The following is a 20,583-nucleotide window of genomic DNA, read 5'->3' as shown; positions in this document are numbered from 1 at the left end:
TGTGTGCAGAAAAGTAGAACCAGTGGGCCTATGTGTTTGTTAAAAACAACTCTCGGCTTGTTGGATTGTTGGGTAAAAAAAAAAAAAAGAAAAAAAAGACCTCCAAGGTCTTCTTCAGATTTTGAAATTGAACTATCGAAATTTTGCCAGTTTATGTTTTAAAATTCCTGTGGTATTTGAGTGTCACCGGCTCCTTTACAGAGAAGCAGTTTGCTCCGTGCAAAAATTAATTGTTTTATTTATTTGCACATTTTGTATTTTCTATTCTTCCCAGGTGCTGAATCGTTGTACAGTTGCTCTGCCGTGTTATAAACACTGCAGCTATTATGGTTAATTTATGATGATGGTTTTCTCTCCTGTTCCATCTCCTCCTGCTGCTACACAGCTTTTTCACACTGCTCTCTCCTTTCAGCTGTGGCTTCTCAGGACCAGGCCATTGCTGCAGACAGAAGGAGGGTAGGCTCTATAAATAGAAATTGGACCAATTATAAAGCAGATGTTCTCCTGCATGGTGGTGGGAGAACGGTGTCTGGGGAGTGTCTGTGGTATTTTCACTATCTCTCACTGTGTGCTCATGTTCTCTGTTGTTTGAAGGCTGTCTTCAGACGACCTCGTCTCTCTGAATCTCTAGCTGCTCTTCCCCAACATCACTGGTTTCTCAACTCCTTCGTAACTACTCTTTTTTTTTTTTTTGAATCGCGGAGCACATTCATTTCTTTACCCAGTTATCTCCTGCAGAAGATTATCACATGTGAACAGAAGTCAACTGCATGATTGCTTGCAGGTCTCAATTGTCAGACTAAATCTGTAAATAAAACAGTTCCTTTCAGCCTGACTGACAGCCCTGTAACACACTGTGGCACATGACATCCATTTGTTGCTTGCTGTTTACATCTGAACTGCATTCCCGTCATTAAGTTGCTTGACACAACACTGACTTATATTTCAAGAACAGTCTTTGTGTCCCAAGTCGCTCTGCGTAAACAAGGCTAGCCCTTAATATTTTAAATAAGGACATATTGTACTAAATGTTTTAAGTAAATCATTAAAATCTTTTGCTTAATACAGAGACAGGTGGAAAAATATTGAGTTTGTGGTAAAAAAAAAAAAATCCACTTTATCTCAGCAGTTACTAGGTAAGGTTGCAAGAAATGCAACATAAAGGATTACATGGCAGAGATGCAAACCAGGGAAATAGTTTTAAAGCAGTTCTATCATTCTATCAAATACTAGCCACTTTTGTGAGTTTTTTTTTTATGTACATTATTCGGCTGCTTTGACTTTTTTTTATTTTTATGTTTATGCTTCTTCTGAATGGAAGAAGAAAGATTTTTCAACTGATTTTTGAGATGTGTATAAATATTTTGTATCATGTCATTTTCTAAAACAATTTAAATGAAGAAGGAAAAGCTTTGATTAATTGGTACTCTTCTTAGAATTGTACAATCTTTTGAAAGATGTCTGTCATTTCCTATCGGAAACAAACTTCTGGACTGAGTGATATGAATAAATTGACCTTAACTGTAGCTTTTAATTACCGTGTTTTTCATCAGTTCTTGAACACCTTTAGATCTGAGGTTGGCATGTTGCTTTTTAAGATCTGTTAACCTTGTTTTTAAGTTATTTATTGCTTTTAGAGCTCTTGCAGTGAACAGGGTTTGATTTGGGTTGGAAGGTGAACTTGGTTTCCAAAGATATGATTAATGAAATGTTTTATAAATATTAGATCACTACTGTTTTCCAACATCGCTTTCAATATATTTTCTAAATTCGTATTTGAAATCATAAATTCAAAATTAAATTCTGTTGATATCAGTAATACGAAAATAGAAGCAATAAATCTATAATCAATCTGTAACAAATTCTACTCTTACTGCTGTAATCTGGAAGAGGTAATTTGGCTTGAGCAAAGCATTTGTTAACAAACAGACCTCTTACAAAGCAAGACATAATCTCTGACTAAACATGTCAACAAGTGAGTAATCCTGGCATGTGTAAATGCTGCAGATGTCCTTGAAAGTCCAGAGAGAATGTGCATTTTATGATGTGTAATGCAAACTTCCATTTTGTATATTTCATGTGAATAGTGATAAGGAACATAAAATCTAGAATGTAACTTTTAGAGTTAAGGGCTTGATTTCCAGACAGGGAAGTCTAATGGCCCAAGTTTTTGCACGTCCCCCATATCAGAAACCATTCCTGCTTTAGCAATTAAAATAGGCCTGGTAGAAGCACCAAGCAAAAGATCCAGAAAAAAAAATACAACCTATCAAGAGCTGATAACCCAGAAGAGATGCTATGATGCTGTAGATGACCTAGCCAAGTCAGAAACTGTAGACTGAAAGGAGACGATTATTAGAGATCAGCACATGAATGAATGAATCACTCAATCTATTAGTCAATCAAATTAATTTGCAAAGTACATTTCCGCACTCAAATAGACTAGAATGTTGTAAATAAGGAAAAAAACAAAAAAAAAAAAAACTCCATGTCTTCAGAAGAGACACCCTCAAATTACCTCAAAGTATCCTGAAGAAGATTATAAATACTGGGCCTGAATTTATTTTAAGACTTTATTAAATTTTACGAGGGCTGCCAGTAAAAATGATGGAGCTGTACGTCCATCTTCTATAAAAGCTTGATAGGATTTTAGAAATACTTGATGCTGCTCCTGTGAAGACAGCTCAGTATATTTCCCCTGCCATTAACAATCATTGAAGTCCATCTAAGCATTTATTTTAATGAACAGGTAGCTGAGAAAGCCTTTTGCGTTGATCCTAAAATAAATCACATTGCTAATATGAATTAGGCCATTCCACAGTGTTACTGTGAATCAAGTGTGGCTGTGTCATCTGTCATAAAGTTTCACATCAACTTCAATGAGTCATGTGGCAGAACTGCAATAATGCAACGTTAGTTAAGCTGGCCTACAGGCTACAAGAGGAGCCGCAGGCTTATTATGCACTGGGTTATCGAGAGTAAATGCTTATTTTTTTGTACAAATGCAGCGCCGATGTACGTATACTGGGTAATGGCTGTGTTTTTAGGCTTGGGTGCCTCCATGCATGAGGATAGCATAACTCTGGAGGCTTCCATTGTTAGAGGAAAAGAAAAGAAAGGCGTAGGAATCGGAAGGACAAGAAAAAAAACCTCGTGGACCAAAGCGGAGACAGATAGCGGAGAATGGATCGTGGCAGGGAGTGAAGGAGAGCGAGGGAGTAAAGAGAACAGCGGAGGCGGGTACTTTTCAGCTCAGCCTCAGTGAGCTGGACAGATGCTGACAGGAAGAGAGACGTTGAGGGAAAGCGCTCTGCCTCCGGAGACCTGAAGATTTACCCCCATAACCTAGTTAACATGGACTGAGCTTCGGCTTTTCTGCAGCCTATCTAAAACACGCCTTATCGCTTAGAAGGGAAATTGATTATGGGCAGATCAACGTGATGGTGTTTATCGAGGATGATGATGAGTCAAACTGCGATTAACAGTGATGGTGGCTGGCTTGGATAGTCGAGCTGAAAAGGTCATCAGGAGCAGGCAGAGATTTTTTTCTTTTCTATATGGTTGTATTTCATAAATTTATGATCAACTGATGAAGGATTGTACTCTTGGATTACATTATATGTTTTTCTATGCTATGTGGATGAATGCATTATAAGTTAGTATTTGTTATATAAATATTTGACCTATATTTCAATTGGGCAAACTAAGCTAAAATGAACTAAGCTAAAATCTTCTTGACTCCAAACAATTTACTTGTTGAAAGTCACAAAGATCTTCAGCATAATTTGTCCTAATCAGATTCGTATACTTTCACTCTATGACAGATTGTTTTCCACAAAACACACTTCCTTTTCTTCACATGTACAACAACATACATGGCAAGATAAAAAGTACAAAGTTTGGAAATAGTTACCAAAATTATCTTCTTCTCTAAATGCATTGATATCTACATTAACAGTATCAATTAAAAGTTTAATATTGACTAAAATTGTGACAATTAAGGCTGAGGTTGGATGAAGTTTATCTTGCCACCCCACGCAGTGAAGAGGATAATAAGTGAGGTAAAAAATGATGTTTGAATGTCACTGGTAAGAGACTTGCAGCAAAGTTTTGTGTGTGAGATTCTGCTACTGTAACAAAAAATTAATCTAATTTGAGACTTTCCACCTATTTTTAAATGTGGACAGTGCCATACATCACTAAACATATACTGTCAAGATTAAATTACAAGAATATCTTATATTGTTTTAATTAATTCTGCAACCTGATTAATTAAGCTTGTGTTTTTTTTTTCCCTCATATTCTGTTACTCGCTGGTTTCTGTTCACAAACACATTTTATGACTTGCAAATTACATCCAACAGATTTAAAAAATCAAGACAAATTGTTGTTAGAACAAAAGGTTCACAGCTCTCAGTCAGCATGTAACTGATCTCTCATGTTCCCTCCTGTTCAGCTGCTGCATTACAGACTGTGAAGCAGTCAAAGCCAACTCAGCAACAATAGTCATCATCAAAGCTGCTCTTCATCGGCGATTAGAAAAATCTTTCCACAGAATGAAAATTTAATTAGAATGTTTTAAACAAAATTGTCACGCATTTAGTATACTGATACTGATATAATACTTGAAGTGTATAATATACAAACACACCAAGATGCAAGAAGATGTTTTTACCAAACAGAAATAATTGTTGTCAGATTGTCAAACAATCTCTGATCCCTTCAAACATTCAACAGTTCCAAGAATGTCCTGTAATTCAATTAATCAAGGACAGGTTTTTATTTTACATTTTTAAATCTGAAAATTACAAGCCAAGCAATAAAAAGTCAACTTGATATTACTATTCTTTATAGCAATATTTCCCATGTGAATGCACAATGACACACAGTCAGCATTTTTTGTTGCTCATAACTAAGTTACATCATACACTATCACATATATTAAAATCCCTATTAAAGGTATTTTAATAGAAGACATTTATCTCAATGTTATGATTTTTACAAATATCTTATGGGGGTTTTGTTCACATTTTTTATGTATTAAATTGTAATTAATATATTCTAGTGGTATGATTTTGATGAAATGGTATTTTGACTCGTTTTGATTATTTTTCAAATTTTATCCTGTTGTTTGCAACCCTTATCTTCCACTTTGAATAAAGATTGTCAAATAAAAATATCTTATGTCAAACAAACAACAATAAAACAAGCTTCATTTTTTTTTTAAATGCCATAACTGAGCACTGCCTACCTCTGTGAGGTGAGGGTTGGGGTTGAAGCCGCACTGGTTGCACACCATGGAGCGGCACAGTGTGCAGGTGTTGAAGTTGGGCTTGTCGTCCCCAGTGCCCATCAGGTCGGTGGTTTTACAGACAGGACACAGCTTGCTGCTGGGCATCGGAGCAATTTGAGGCACAGAATAAGGGGAGGTGGGGACGCTCCCACGGTCCGGGGACACAGAAGGGGACCTTCCGGTTCTGCCGCCCCCCAAGTCAACCTGCAGATTCTTCCTGGCTGCATGCCCCTGACCCTGGCCTCCTTGAGGCGCAGCATGCTGACTGGCATCATGGAAGGCCAACCTGTCGCCTGGCCCATGGGTGCTCTGCGCTCCTGCTTTAGGCCCGGGGTCTGATAGAGGTGGTCTGGAAGGGAGGGAGGAAAAGAAGGCGTACAATAAGTTAGATAATTAATTTGAGTCATGAGTTTAATGTTTTACTCCACCAAAACTGGCAATATTTCTCTCAGGGGGCAAAATAGTTTCTTTACACTTAATATTACAATTTCGGCTAAAGGGAGAAACTTTTACTTTTTCAACCTGAATATTTCATTAGGAAGCTCATATTGATTAAAATTTTCTAAAGATTATTCCAGAGCTGTTCTGTCAAACGGCTATTTCCCAGCACTGATAATTAATCTTCATCTCATTTGCTTTGTAGTATGCTGCTGTGTAGCTGACAAACAATCAATAATGGGGTGATACTTGCATTATTTATTAGATATTTTACTACTCACATTGTCATTTATTTTATTAGCAGCAGCAAATGTAACGCAGTTCAAGTAAAATGCATGCAGCCACCTTATATCTGACAAATAATACCCAATATAATTTAAAAGAGTATTAGATCTTTAAATACAGAAAAACATATCAATGTCAAACAGAAATCTCTCCAGAACCAAGGAAGACAGTAACTAGCATTTTCTTATTAATTTGCCCTGAATGATCTGGAATATGTTTTTAATCCACCACTAAGCATTAGATCTCATTTTATTACTGAGTCCATACAAAAAAGGTTTATATGCAATATAGTTAAATAATTTTAAGAACCTGAAAGTCAGTAAATCATACAAAAATCCCTGAAAGCTAAGACTGAAATGTGACATCTGCTTCATATAATTCAGAATAAATTAACCAAAGTCAGTAAAATAAACATGACTGGAGCACATGGAAAGTGACTCATGGAGTAATTGTGAATTTTAAGTCACGCTGCAGTGTGGCACGCTTGCAACAAAGCAGGTCCTTAACTTCAGTTCCTGACAAGCAGTACAGTCTTTTTGTAAAATCTGCTACTCATTGCTAAAACTGTCGACATATAGGCTTAAAAAAAAAAAAAAAAAAAAAAAAACCTTATTAACCCATTTTATTTCACTTAAATATGTGGTCCAATTTTGGACCACATATTTCCACATTTTAGCTGAGACACTTCTGGACAGGTTGGACATATCTTCAAACCAAAATGATCGCTTGTTAATTAGGCTTGCAGTAGCAATCACTGTGCACCATAACCACGCATATCTTCCTGGGGTGAGTGAGGGACAGATTGAGGAGGCCGATGAGAGAAGAATGAAGGAATGGTGACAGTTATTATGGGAAAGAAGAAATTAGTGATTGAGGGGGATGATGGGCATAATTACATGACGAATAAGTGAAGAAAAACTATTTCTGTTCTATACTTTTAAAATCTGTACAGCAATACACGGAAGATAGCTTAAAAACAATGAAGTGCTTTTATTATTTGAATTGTCAGGATTTTATGTTTGTATTTAAATACTTCTATAAGTATATTAAAGCATGCATTAAGATTTTATTACACCTATTTTAACACGTTTCACTAGACAGTAACTGTTGTTAACCAACACGTCCAGTGATACACAGTGCTGGGTTAGCATGAAGAACAAGAGACAAGATTTTAGAAATATTTTCTGGAAAAAGAAGAATCACCACTTATTGTTTTAAAAAAAAATAGAGTCAACAGGATTTTAATTTATCCTTAATCAGTGTAGAATAATTCAAATGAGGTTTCAGTCGTCAATTTTCTGCAGTTTCTAACCTCGTCTGAGACTAAAGAAATATCCCAGGAAGCCCCCATGCAGATGCCAGCATCAATGTCAGAAGAAGCAAACATTTAACCTGTCGGTGTGTTGTCAAAAAGCTTATAAATGATTCATGTCCTGTCACAAGTCTCCCCGAAATGCTGACAAATTATTTAGAAGTGGTCAAGACTTCTTATGTGTTTACTAAGCCAAGAGTTTAAAGGCAGCCTGATGAGGAGTCTTTGTCTTGGCTGACTCTCATTAACACAATAGGAAAGATAAAAATTGATCTCTATGGTCAAAGATCTGTAGTTTCAGATCAGTTGACCAAGGAACATGCTTCCAGTATGAATAATCTTTTGAGGATGCAAAAGGATGTCTCCTTGGAAGACATGGTTGTTCGTGGTTTGTTCTAATGATTGTAATCATTTGCTAACATCTTGGCAGTAGTTCTGGATTAATTAGAGACATCTCGCACTAGTTTTCTTGAAGGGTCTTTGAAATCTTTCACTTGGTAGCTCCAGCAGTCTGGTTCTGTGCTGTGTGGTTCTCTTTAAACTCCAGTCCAGCTCTTATATTTTTTTTAATCATTCTCCTGCTTTGTGAGAATCCGCAGTTATTTTCTCTGTTTTTATCAGAGAGTTTTCCCAACTAACAAAAACTGTATTTTTTAAACTGTGTGTAAATTAAGAGAAAAACATGTTTACTGTCCAAGGGCTAAGACTACTGACAACTGTTTTTTTTCTTCTTTTTTTTTGATTTTCTGGAATAATTTCAATTTTGAGTGCAGAGTAAGAAACGTTAGAATCGATTAGAAGCAGGACATTTGAAAAAGCTAAATCCTTCATTTATTATAGGTGTTTCTAAGCTGAGACAAAAAAAAGTGTAACTGTTTTAAACTTTCGTTTTCACACCTACTCAGACCTTTAGGCGTTAGAGCAGACACTGAAATATGAGCAGCGAATTTCCACTGTCATAACAACTTATACCTTGCTTTGTCAAGCCTGTCGTCTTCAAAGACGGTCCCAGCAGCAGCTCGGCATCCAAAGCAAAGCGAGAGTGAAACTAAAGGGAGGACTAAAAGAGCTGAAGTACATAAAATGTTAACCATTGTGAGTCATTTTGAAATGGGCTGAGCTGCTGCATAACTTCAACCTTGGTCAACTCTCCACAGGAGTCCAGATTTCACCGCAGTGAGCTCATCTGCACTGTTAGTCTGCTACATCTGAAAATCAACACAAGTGTTCACAGTCCATGGCCAACGTCTCTCTTCAGTTTCATCAGTTATGCACTCTGTACTTAAGGTGTAAGTATAAATATTATGCTCCTGCTGTTCTCACAAAGCACCAGGTAGTTTCACTTGAAAAACCTCCCCTTGAACAGCTCAGACATCAAGTCTCCAATGATTTATACAAAGCCTGAGGCTTTACTTAATGAGAGCAACAAAGAAAAAGTGGAAGTGGAAGACACCTTTTCATAAGATTCCTTTAGATACAGGCAAACAGGAGTCTACTGAGATCAACTTGCAGACACTTTGTCTAAGGCACAACAAATTGTTCGCATTATCGCAAAACGAGTAGAGAGTCATTTATTCAACGACAGCTCATCGTAACGGGAAGACCGAGTAAAACCTCTCATTGTAAAGCAACAGAGAGATGCTTCCACCCTTCACTGTGGCAGCAGTGCATTTAACAAGATCACGCTGTCATCTAAATTAAACTCATTAGCATCACACCTGCGGGGCAACATGAATCTTTAAAAGGAGTTCAACATTTTGGGGGAATACGTTCCATCGGTCCCAGGAGTCAGACGAGAACCATTTACACCACTCTCCTATTTGAACAGAACAGCAATAAGGGAAACTAGTCATGCATAACTGAACGGGTCAACTGTGGAGAGTGGTCCCCACTGCACCGATCAACTATTGAGTTTTAGAGTATCTTGCAAAAGTAATTTAACAAGTCTGACACTGACACCTCTAAATAAAATCTGAAACTAATTAGAATTTATCTAATTAGTAAAAAGAGTCCATCTGTGTGTAATTTAATCTCAGTATATATACAGCTGTTTTACTGTTCCCTCAGGAGCTCTTTAGAGAGGGTTAGTGTACAAAGTACACCGATTCAATATAGTCCATTATCCAAAAATATGCACTCCACAAATCTGACAAGAAAACAAAAATTTCACTGTTCAAAGAAACCCAGAAGGAATTTCATTTACAGTTTACAATAATTCAAGCTGGGGATACAGCAAGCTCTGGTCAGAAGAGACTGAAATGTTACTTCCTGGCTTACAAAACAGAATATGAAGAGGAAAACTCATACTGCACCCTGAACACATCAACCCCATGGTGAAGGTGGCAGTGGGAGCATCATGCTCTGGGGTCAGAGTACCAGTGTGATGACTTACATTTCCAGCAGAACATCTACAAATAAGCATACAGCCAGAGCTAGAAAACCCTTTTTGTCATTTGTGTCAAATGCACACCACACCTTTCAGATAATTACATTTTAAAAACTATGCATCCTTTTTCTTCCACTTCACAATTAAGCATTACACTTTGTGTTGCTCTGTTACATGAAATCCCATGTTTAGTTCTGTTGTTGTGACAAAATGTGAAAAGATTCAAAAGGCATGACTAGATTTCAGAGGCACTGCAGGAGAGAGACAGCTCTTGTTATGACAGCTAACTAATGCTTAGACCAGAATGCAATGATGCCCTTGCTAATTAGTTAACGAGGTGTTGGTGTCAACAGCTGGGAAAACAAGAAAGGTGTCACAGTCAATGTTTACATTTTCTCCTACAGCTCCTGCAACTGTTTACTGAACAATCCAAGCAACTAAACACATACTTTCAGTACGAATGTTGCCATCATCAGAGGAGTACTTTTATTTTTCTTAAGCACACCGACTCTGATATGCGTGATGTCCTAAGCATTAAAAATGAAAAATCAACTACTTTTGTATCTAAAACAAAGAGCCCCGCAAATATCCAATTTTAAATCAGATTTTTACGCACATTGTTTCCTGCAAACCATGACATGAACACTTCCTGCATTGGGCGAATCCGAGGCAGCTTTTATTAATGCAAGAAAATGTTTTGTCATGAACATTGGTGGTTTGAGTTTTTAGGGTTTTGCCTATTTATGTTGCAAGTATTAATCTCTGTTTTTTTTATATGTATCCTCCTCAGTTTCCTTTATTTCTTGTGCTGTTTCTGAGTTCTTGTAAGTCTGCAACTTCTATTAAACATATCTCACTGCATGAAGATCTCTGCGCCTCAGCTTTCTCATTTCCCCAAGCCGTGACCTGTTCTGTTACTTTTATTATTTTTAATTAAATATGATTACTTATTAAAGTTCCAAAGACACTGAATTTATTGCTCCTAAAGAACAAAAATAAAATAATTTTTTACTGAGTGGAATCTGGCCGAATATTAGCTGCAGAAGCCCAGCCTAATCCATGACTGTGACACCTATAAAATTGTATTTTAGGACCAACGCAGTGATTCCTAAAGGGCTATAATCTGAAAATATGGCACAGTGTAAATGGATTAAGTAAAACACAATGTCTCTCTCAGGTCCTTGCTGTCCAGCTGCAGAAAGCAGCTTTTTAGGTCTGGCACTTATTTTGGTCTCCACTTGTTAAATTTACACATTTGAAATTATACATTGTCCAAAATGCTTTTATGACTGGCTCTAAGGACCGTAATTTTGTGGGAAAAGTAGCCAAAGTCTAGAAAAACGCAACTTCAAAAAACTTGAAGCATTTCTGTGACTTTGAAACAGAAGAGTCTGTTTTTCCTGCCAAGCAAAGTAAGCAATTACCAGATTTACCCTGCATAATACATTTTTACACATATATTTCACAGGCAAACAATTATACTATTAATCATACTTCAGTCTTTGGTAACTGCTACAATAGGTTATTTTTATGTTCGTAGTTTACTACTTTGTTTATTAGATATAATGCATAATAGATTAAAGGTAACACTTCAGAGAAATGTTTTCCAATTTCACTTTGTCTTTCACTGGTCACCAGCCTTATATTTTACCAGGCAGAGTTTCCAGGTGGTTTTATTTTTGTTTTGCTTTGTATCCTCAAGCTGCACACTAACAAGCAAGCAGTGGACATGATGAGAAACAGACAGTAGCGCTGGAAGCTTCAAACAAGAAAACTGAGACCAAACAAAGTTACGAAATCCAGAAAATACTTTTTGTAGCAAAGAAAGAAGAGCGTCTTCTGCCAACGCTGCTGTTGTTTGCACAGGTATTAATCACGGTGCAGAAATATTCCCACTGCTTAAACTATTTGTCATGCAACAAACACAAACACGAATGTATTTATTGGGGATGTATGCAATAGACAAAGTGAAAAGTTGCACATTACCGTTAAGTGAATGGAAAAAAACATTTGGTTTTCTAAACTATGTAATTCTGCAAATCTTGAAAGTGAGCCGTCCATTAGTTTCCACTCTTCTATGTTTTATAACACGAAATAAAATCTGTGTAAATTCATCTCAGTACAAATCCCGCAGAAGGTGAAGGTCTCACAGGTTTGTAAGAGAACATTACAGCACAAACATCATGAAAACAAAGGAACCCAGTCAAGGGTAAAAATTGTGAAGTTTAAAGCACAATTAAGGTATCAAATAAGAGAACAGTGGATTAAAACTGATTAGATGCTTATTTTTGTGTCAGAATGTCCCAGTCAAAAGTCCATTTGAGAATCTGTGGAAATAAAATTCATGTTCACTTATGTTCTCCATACAGTCGGCTGAACTTTTCTACAAAGAAGATATTTTATTCTCTAGTTTCGAATTACAGCTGTGTACAAAAGGTGCAAAACTTGGAAATGTTTGAAAACTGCACATATGTTTTGATCCACTTCACAATCATAGACTATGTTGTGTTTGTCTATCACATAAAATCCCAATAACATTAACTGAATTTGGTGGTTGTAGCAAAATGGTAATGTATTGAAGGAATAAGCATCCTTTTTAAAGGTTCAATAAATGTTCAATTCAAAAGCTGCTGCCACTTCGAAGACTTTCACAAAAAGCTCCTGAGCAACGTAATCCAAACACATAATAACAGAAGATGGTTTTTGAATAACAAAAAGTGTTTGTTTCACTAAAATCTAATTAGCTAAATGTATAGTGTCACTCCTTTATCCGCCAAATGGTGTTGCAGACTCTTTTTATTGAAAACATTAATTATGTTAACAAAAACATAAATCCAGGCTTTCTAACGCTTCGCCACATTGAGAGTCCAGACAAAAAAACTGTCTCATCTGTTTTATGAATGAGGTAATCTTTCCGTTCAAAATGAATATAAAACATGTATTTTGCAGCAGTAATCATAATCGGATATGTGTGCTAAACCTTAGCTGGATAGTGTATATCTGCATCAATGTCCTTTTATCGGCGAGGCTACATGTTTCTTATTGATTTGTACATCTTTCACTGTAAGCGAAACAGGCGGATTGAGGCTTTGGATTGAAAAGCTATCCTCTGCGCTCCATTTAGTGATATTTAAAGGTCAAAGTGGAAACGTATCTCAGTTGCACGCGGCAGCGGCATTCATTGTGAGTTTTAAAATAAATACAAGAGATTTAGTCGACACCCTAAATCTGCTCAGTAAACATAACATCAGCAGCAGGATATATTTGTTGTTTGCACATTCATTAAATGTCACATCAAATGAAAGCATTTTTTTTTTACCCAGAGGAAAAAACTTTTAGCTTCATAATTAACCAGTAGGACTGATTTAATTTTATCCTGCAAGTAATTGTGGAGAGTTAGACATTAGGGAAAAGAAAAAAACACCCCGAGAACATTTTAGTTACAGCAAGACAGAAAACACCAATGTGCCTTCTGTCTAACAAATAAATGTGATTGAAGAGTGAAGGCTGAGCAGCCGGCGTCTATTGATGTCGAAATGTAGGAGAAAACTAAAGTTTGATTCCGTGTCCTCACCAAGACTGAGTTTTAATTTGATGCTGTGGTTCATTTAACAAATATTCAAACTATAAAAAGACATTTTTTAATATAATATTTCTTAATATAAACAAACATCAAAAACAGCATCATCATAGAGTCTTTAGCTATTTCTGTCAAAAATAATGCTTATGTGTTGCTATATATTTCATAAGTTATGTATTATTACTTTCACTGACACAAGACGGTAAGAAATTAAACACATACAGTTAAGATCAAAGTTGTACACAGTTGAAATTCATGCCAACACTGTACATATGTAAACATCTCCCCTGCAGTTGAACACTATTATATTTTTATCTATTAGCCTTAAGTGTTAAAAAGTCAATATTAAAATGCCACAAGGGAAATTAAACTAATCATTATGTTTTAGAAAGTGGATAGAAGTGTTTCATCGGGGTCTGCTTCAATCATCACCAAAACATTTTTAGTTACAGCTCACCACACTTTTCATTTTCACATAGACTGTTTTATATGCTTAAATCAGAGAAGGCAAGTTTGTTTCTTAAAAAAAACTTACATTACAGAGAGTGTAGTGGCTATGAATCAGTGGCAAGGTGTATACCATCTGTGCACATAAAAATAAATCCACTACTGTAATTATGCAGACGAAATACTCAATATGCTGCATGAAGGATGATCAGAGTTCAGATTAAGCCACAGCATTTCGCAGCCACTTAAAATGCATAAAAGATATGAAAATAAAACTCCAGGAAAAAACATTAAGATTATAATAAAGACTCAACAATTTTTTGTGTTTTTTTAGATTTTTTTTTTTTTTATCCAAACAATGGGTCAGTGTCCATATGCTGCCAGTCTCTCCCAGGTACTGTAGGTATTGATTTTTTGCACATAAAAGCATCATAAATAATGAGAAAGAATTGCTTTTCAAATCATTTATGTGAGGGCACCATAAACATTCGGCATGTCAAGTCTGTGCAGGCTGCAGTGCTCTTACTGCTGATGGTAAATTAATCATGAGGACGTACTGCCTGAGCATTACGTCCTACAACATGATGGCATCTATTATTAACACAGACTTGTACTTTTGTATCAGTTTAAAAAGGCATAAATGCTCCCAACATAAGTTTGACAAACAAATCTATCCTCGTAAATCTCCACTCTCGCAACATTGTGACGAAAGCACCATCACTTGCAATATTTCGCTTAAATTCTAGACAATTAAAACAATTGACATGTGTAAAGCATCGATATTTATATATTTTAAGACAAATTTCTGCAAAAATAACCTTAGAATTAATTGTCATAAAAACTTGTGCATGCATCACTCATGTTAACGTAGCTGCAGATCATCCACAACTCCTCATGGACACCACACTCAAGGGAAATGCACATGAGGAGAGTTACGGTGTCCTGAAGCAGCTGATGCCCATCAAATGTCACCTCTAAAACACCGTGTGTTGTGCTGAAGAGCACCAAGACAGAGCAGATTACTGAGCTTTAGCTGTGGATAGTTTTGTTATAAGTACCGACGCTTCTGAGTAGGACAGGCTCCAAAAGGATCATCTGCAGACCAGATGTCACTGGTGGTTGGTTTGTTTTTAAAATAAAAACATAATAGTAGCATATATTTTTTTATTCACAGCATAAAGCTAATGAGTGTTGCTCTTTAGTTTCAGCTCTAGTGTTAAACCAGAGCTGATGTTGCAGCCAAAAGGTTCAATGGCTGCATTAAAACGCATCAAGAAATCTAAAGATGTTCCACATTGTAAATGTGAATTTAAATGCTCATAGCTTGCTTGTTACATAGTAAATGTAAATTCACTAAAACATATTTTCTGGTAAAACGGTTATTCCCTCCTCAGCTGTATTCTGAACACAAACAGATTTCCTAATATCACTATCTCAACCTATAAAGAAGTTTTTAAAGAAACAGTCAATGTTTGCAAACCCTATTTAAAGTCCTCACTGGCTTCTGCAGTACTGAAAAAGGAAGGCAAACCAATTTCAAGTGTGATTTATTAACACAATACAGCACTATAAAGTCTGACAGAATATATAAATTCAGTTAAAAAATCGTGAATGAGTGCAGGGTAAAGGTTTGAGAAAACAGAGATGCACCAATCAATCAGCCAGACATCATGATCAGCCCTTTTTCCCTTGATCACCTCAGCCTGGTGATTCACCAGATTTCTTAATCAGATCTTTTTTTTTTTTTTTTTTACACATTATTTAAGGAATTCAACCTATTTTTAGGCTAATAACATCTGCCTACAGCATGTGCTTGATTCCCTGTTTTAAGTTGAGTAAAAATCAGGTACAACTTAGGCACATATGCTAATGAGAATCTCAAAACTACTACTTCCTTCAGGGAGCCTGTTATAGTGCTTAGAAATGTTTTGGCAGATCAGTGCTGCAGTACCACACTGAGTATGTTGTAAACAGGAAATATGTGGAGCTTGTGTCAGAATGCTCTTCAGTAATGGTCAATGCTGGGATGACTGTGCACTTAGAGAAAGCTGTTATGATAAGAGTAGAAAACAATTATTGTGGTGCTCACCAGAGCAGACGGGTCGGCCAGATAGGCCCGAAGAAGACTTCTGGAAAGGCTCGGATTTAGCCCTCTTTCTGTGACTGAATGTAATATAATTTGGTCTAACACACAGCAAAAAAAAAAAGTCCTGGGGATCTCACTTTTAAGTAAGGTAATATAAAAGATATAATATCCCTATTCGCATTACCAGGCAACTCATTTCAATTAAAATGAAAGTCGTCTATCAAGTCTAAAGCCAGACGCTGTCTTCTTGCTGCTGAAATTCTTATGGGTTCTTCACAAAGGAATATGTTAAAGCCAGATTCATGATCTCAAGAAAAACCATTTAAATCAGCCATGTGCTGCGATGTTGCTCTCTTTCCTTCTGCTCATTTCTCATTCTGCCTCTCTGTTTGTTAGCACACTCAGTCTCTGCACTCTCTTTATGAGGAACCTAAGGGGGGATACTAGGAAGAAATCCAGATATAAAAAAATCATGAGATAACAAGCAAGCTATGAGCATTTAAATATACCCCACACAATACACAGGCAGGACACAGGGATCTTTTCTACAAAGATATGGTACAGATGCTTGCAAAAGTATCCATTCCACTTGAACTATTTCATATTTCACTTATGGATTTTATGTTACTGACCAACATGAAGAGGTGCACAATCCATGCAGAGGATGGAACATGATCCTGAAATTCCTTTTTTTTTTCACAATTACAAATCATAACATTGTGGGAGTGCATATGTATTGTGAAGATCAATGGACACAGCAGACAGATCAAGGATAAAAGAAGGGAATAAATTAAAGTATTAAAGCAGGATTCAGTCATAAAAACATGACACATTCAAAGCTTTGAACATCTCACACAGCTCCGTTCAATCCATCCTCTGGAAAGTGGAAACAGCATAGCACAACTACAAACCTATAGCAACAATGGCAATTCACATTAATTGACAGGCCAAAAAAGAGGAGCCAGACAAAAAGGCAACTCTGAAGGAGCTCCAGAGAACCGCAGCTCAGGTGGAAGATGCAACTGACAGGCAACTATTAGAAATGAAATTCACAAATCTGCACTTAAGGGAAAAGTGTCAAGGAGAAAAAAATGCTTTTCCTAAGCAAAGACAGGGGAGTTTAAAGGAAGATAGACATTACAAAATATGGAGCAACAATGAAAGAAAGCCTGCTATAGTTACAAAGAACTTGAGACTCGGGAGGAGGGTCATCTTCCAGTACAACAAAGACAATAAATATACAGTCGGAGTCATATTGGAAAGGTTTAGTTCAAATCATTTTCATGAGCTGAAAATGGTTCATTTCCTTCTGATCAAAGGTTCCAGTTGAGAATCTGTGACCAGACTTGAAAACTGATCTATGCAGAAACTCTCAGCCTACCTGAACAAGAGCTATTTTGAAAAAAATTAAATGAATAAAATAAATATCAGTCCGTAGATGTGGGAGGTACAGAGCTGGTTTCCCCTAAAATGTCTGCAGTTGTAATTACATAAAAATGTGGTTCTACAAACTATTGATTTGGGTAGCCTTTAACACATATGCACACCACACTTTTCAGATTTGTAATTCTGAAAAAGGCTAGAAAACTTTGTTTCATTTCCTTCTGCTTCACAGTTATGCACTATTTTATGGTGGTTTGTCAGATATGCCAAAATAATATATTAAAATTTGCAAACCTAATGCAACGACATAAAAAATGTCAAGAGGTATGAATAGTATTGCAAAACACTGCACATAAGAGCAGAATGTTTTCATAAAATGTTACACCTCTGAATTTCTCCCTGCCATAAGTCATAGTCTCAAACAAAGCATCAACTCTGCACCTTGCAATTTAACCACACGAGGGAACGCTCGCAGCAAATCTATAAATCTATTTGCACGCCAGCCTCAGAAACTGTTGCACAGCGACTGCAAGCAGGTGCGGCAAATCCACGATGCAGCAATGTGTGTTAAGGTTTACAACTGTTGAACTGTGTAATTAGGCAATATCAGATCTTGTTAGAAGGGTAATCCCTAACACACACCCACACCGAAAATACCGACATCCAAGCTGCCACATGTGCCCACAGACATGTTCCCTGTTAGTATTTGATCAGTTTACGGCTGCATTATTTTAAGCCATCAATGTGGGTTTAATGGTAGTAGGAGGGCAAATACTGAAATGGCACAAGATTTCTTTTAGGGAGGAGATAGAACAGCACTGTCTCTAGAGTAAATGACCCATTTCTGACCAGCTGCAATTTTAATCTCACAGCATATTAATTTGAGAATGAGATCTGGTAACTAAGACGGCTATGGCATATGTTTTGGTCCTGCACTCTCAATGACGTTGGTGATATCTGATGGGAGCAGTGACATCCTACACAACGCTGTCATCAGGGAGACAGACGTCTGCTGCTGGCAAGGAGGAAGGTGTGTTTTTCAGAATGACCCTGTATTTACTGGAAATCACGTCAAAGAAGCCTGTAGTAGAACCGACCCACCCCTCTAATACAAATTGGAGACACTTTGCATTTTTTTTTCTCCGCCTCATTTTATTTTTATTATTAAATTCTGAAAATCATCACCTTGAATGTGAGGTGAAAATTATGCTTCTAAGATTCAAGTTGTAACATTTACTCGGTCCTGCCTGAAATTGTCGCTTTCATTCATGATACTGAATCCTCAGGGCAGACATCGTAGAAAAAGGGCGTAGAAATTCCTGTTGAAATTGCTTAAAGCTACATTTACGTACGATTGCTTCCGTTTACTTGATCGATTGAAAGCAAATCGACAATGACAGACTTGGTGCCAAAATTAAGGAGGTTTCAAGAAGAGGTTGTTAATAGTGTTGACAAGGGTATTGAAATAAATAATTAAGCGCCCATTCATGTCTATCTACACGCAGTCGGTTGAGCCTATATCTACGCTGGTGGTTGAACTAATGTACGCTACAGCACGCTGCCATGAATCCTCCCTGATTTCGCTTCATTGCCCACACTTTGGGTAGTGGAGCCTCCCTAGCTATCTCGGCTACCTGTTAATCCCCGGCCCGGACGCAGCCCCACTTCCTCCGGCTGGCGCTCCATTGCTGGGCTTGATGAGCTGTCCAGAGTCCGGTGGTGCTGAAATGGAAGTCGGAGCCCCCGCTGCAGGGACGGCGGCGCCGGGCTGTCCCGCCTGTCCCTCCCCCTCCATGCTGGCCTCGTTCCCCATTGCTTCGGGATAGGTCTCGACGGAGAGAAACGGTGGTTGTGGGTGGTTTTTACAGCTGGGGTAAAAACTCGGATGGAACTCAGCGTCGCTCCCCTTCCGCCATCATCACCTACAATCCAGCATCCCGCACGGAGCACGCGCGCTGACGGCGAGGCCGAAGGAGCGCGCTGACGCAATGGGTGGTGACTTGTAAGGCTCGTACGTGCGCGTTCACAGTGATCAGCTATCTTAAACAGCACGCAGCCACCCTTCTCAACCCCCTACATCAGGATTGAGTGGCATTTTATTGTTAAAATTTAGTAAATATTATAATTATGAATGACATACTAAGTTTTTACAATAATAAAAGAAGTCTATAAGCAGAATTTAATTTAGGGTACCATTATCAGTAAATCACCACCAATCTCACCAATAATATCTCTTTGAAATAGTCCAAGCTTGATTCTTTGCGTATTGTGCATTTAACACCTCTTAATAACTTTGAGAGGTGTTAAGGCATTCCTATTAATAAGCAGTAGAAATCGTGTTCTGGGAGCAAAGAGAATGATTAAAATTTGATTTACTTTTTTTTGTCCCATCATGGAGGTAGAAGTTCAGTCCTCAACAGCTAGCATCTTGCAACCTTTAGATCAGTGGTCTCAAACTGCATTCATCGGGGGGCAGAGTTCTGCAACTTTTAGTTGTGTCCCTTGTTCTCCACGCTTGAATCAAATGGCCAAGCAGCATCATTAATATTCAGTCAAGCTTTACAGAGCTCTAACTTGCAGATTAACACTGTCAAGAACTGGATTTGGCCACCCCTGTCTTATGGCATCGCATGCTGACCAAGTCAAAGACTACCACAAAGACTGGCAGTTGTGTTTTCACTACAGTATTAATAGCTTAGACTCAGGAGCGTCTGGAAGGAGGGACCAATATAATTGGTTGTGCTTACAAGCACACATGGAAAACTGCCATTCATCGATCAGCAGATTTACAGTTATGTAGGCATGCATAAATCTGACTCCAGCACAGACACAAGTGGTAGAAATAAATGACGAATGATGAATTACCAGCACTAAATAGAAAATAAATATCGAACTACAAATATTGTCCTTTGTATGATTACAAGGACATTGTTCAGTTAATTTATGACTCTTTTACATGTGCTGTAGGTACATTCTGCATACATGTAGCTCCAGATTTGAAGTTTTGACATCTGTAATTCATGAGAACTAGCCTGGAGGACCTAGGCAGCATCCTGGGCCAGCTCTGACAGCACAGCAAGAAGGCAAACACTTCCTCTCCTATGTGTTAAAGTTTGGAACAAGGAGCTACACTACAAATGCACAACTTTGCATTTACACATAACTAAAGCTTTCTACCATTAATAATTTTAAATTAATATCAAAGCAAAAAAAAAAGTATACTGCTTACTATTTTGATACTAATTTAAGTAGCATAGTTGCATAAACTGACAAACTAAAAATCATTCAGAAAATTAAAAGTAGAGGAAAATTAATGACAAAGGCAGCCGATTGCTATTTACATGCAATCAGAACAAAAACTAAATGGGAAGTT

At 37.3% G+C, this 20,583-nt stretch overlaps 1 protein-coding gene across 7 annotated transcripts in view; it reads right to left on the bottom strand.

Annotated features, from left to right (window-relative positions):
• Positions 1-19,179, bottom strand: part of bsnb (bassoon (presynaptic cytomatrix protein) b) — a 92,415-nt gene extending 73,236 nt beyond the window's left edge. For 6 of the 7 annotated variants that reach the window (XM_015028696.1, XM_015028694.1, XM_015028697.1 and 3 more), the window contains exons 1-2: positions 18,845-19,179; positions 5,252-5,642 (exon numbers count right to left, since the gene is read on the bottom strand). In XM_015028696.1, coding sequence (XP_014884182.1) covers positions 5,252-5,642; positions 18,845-19,023 — 570 coding nt within the window. In that variant the 5' untranslated portion in view covers positions 19,024-19,179. The remainder of the gene's footprint in view (positions 1-5,251; positions 5,643-18,844) is intronic. The other variant, XM_015028701.1, reaches the window with a different exon arrangement.
• Between the last annotated feature and the right edge of the window lie 1,404 nt (positions 19,180-20,583).

This window comes from Poecilia latipinna, unplaced genomic scaffold, assembly GCF_001443285.1.
Source record: "Poecilia latipinna isolate Pla-1442-1.1 unplaced genomic scaffold, P_latipinna-1.0 Scaffold133, whole genome shotgun sequence".
NCBI lineage: Eukaryota > Metazoa > Chordata > Actinopteri > Cyprinodontiformes > Poeciliidae > Poecilia > Poecilia latipinna.
The sequence above is the reverse complement of the archived record's forward strand: the minus strand, read 5'-3'. Positions and strand labels throughout refer to the sequence as shown.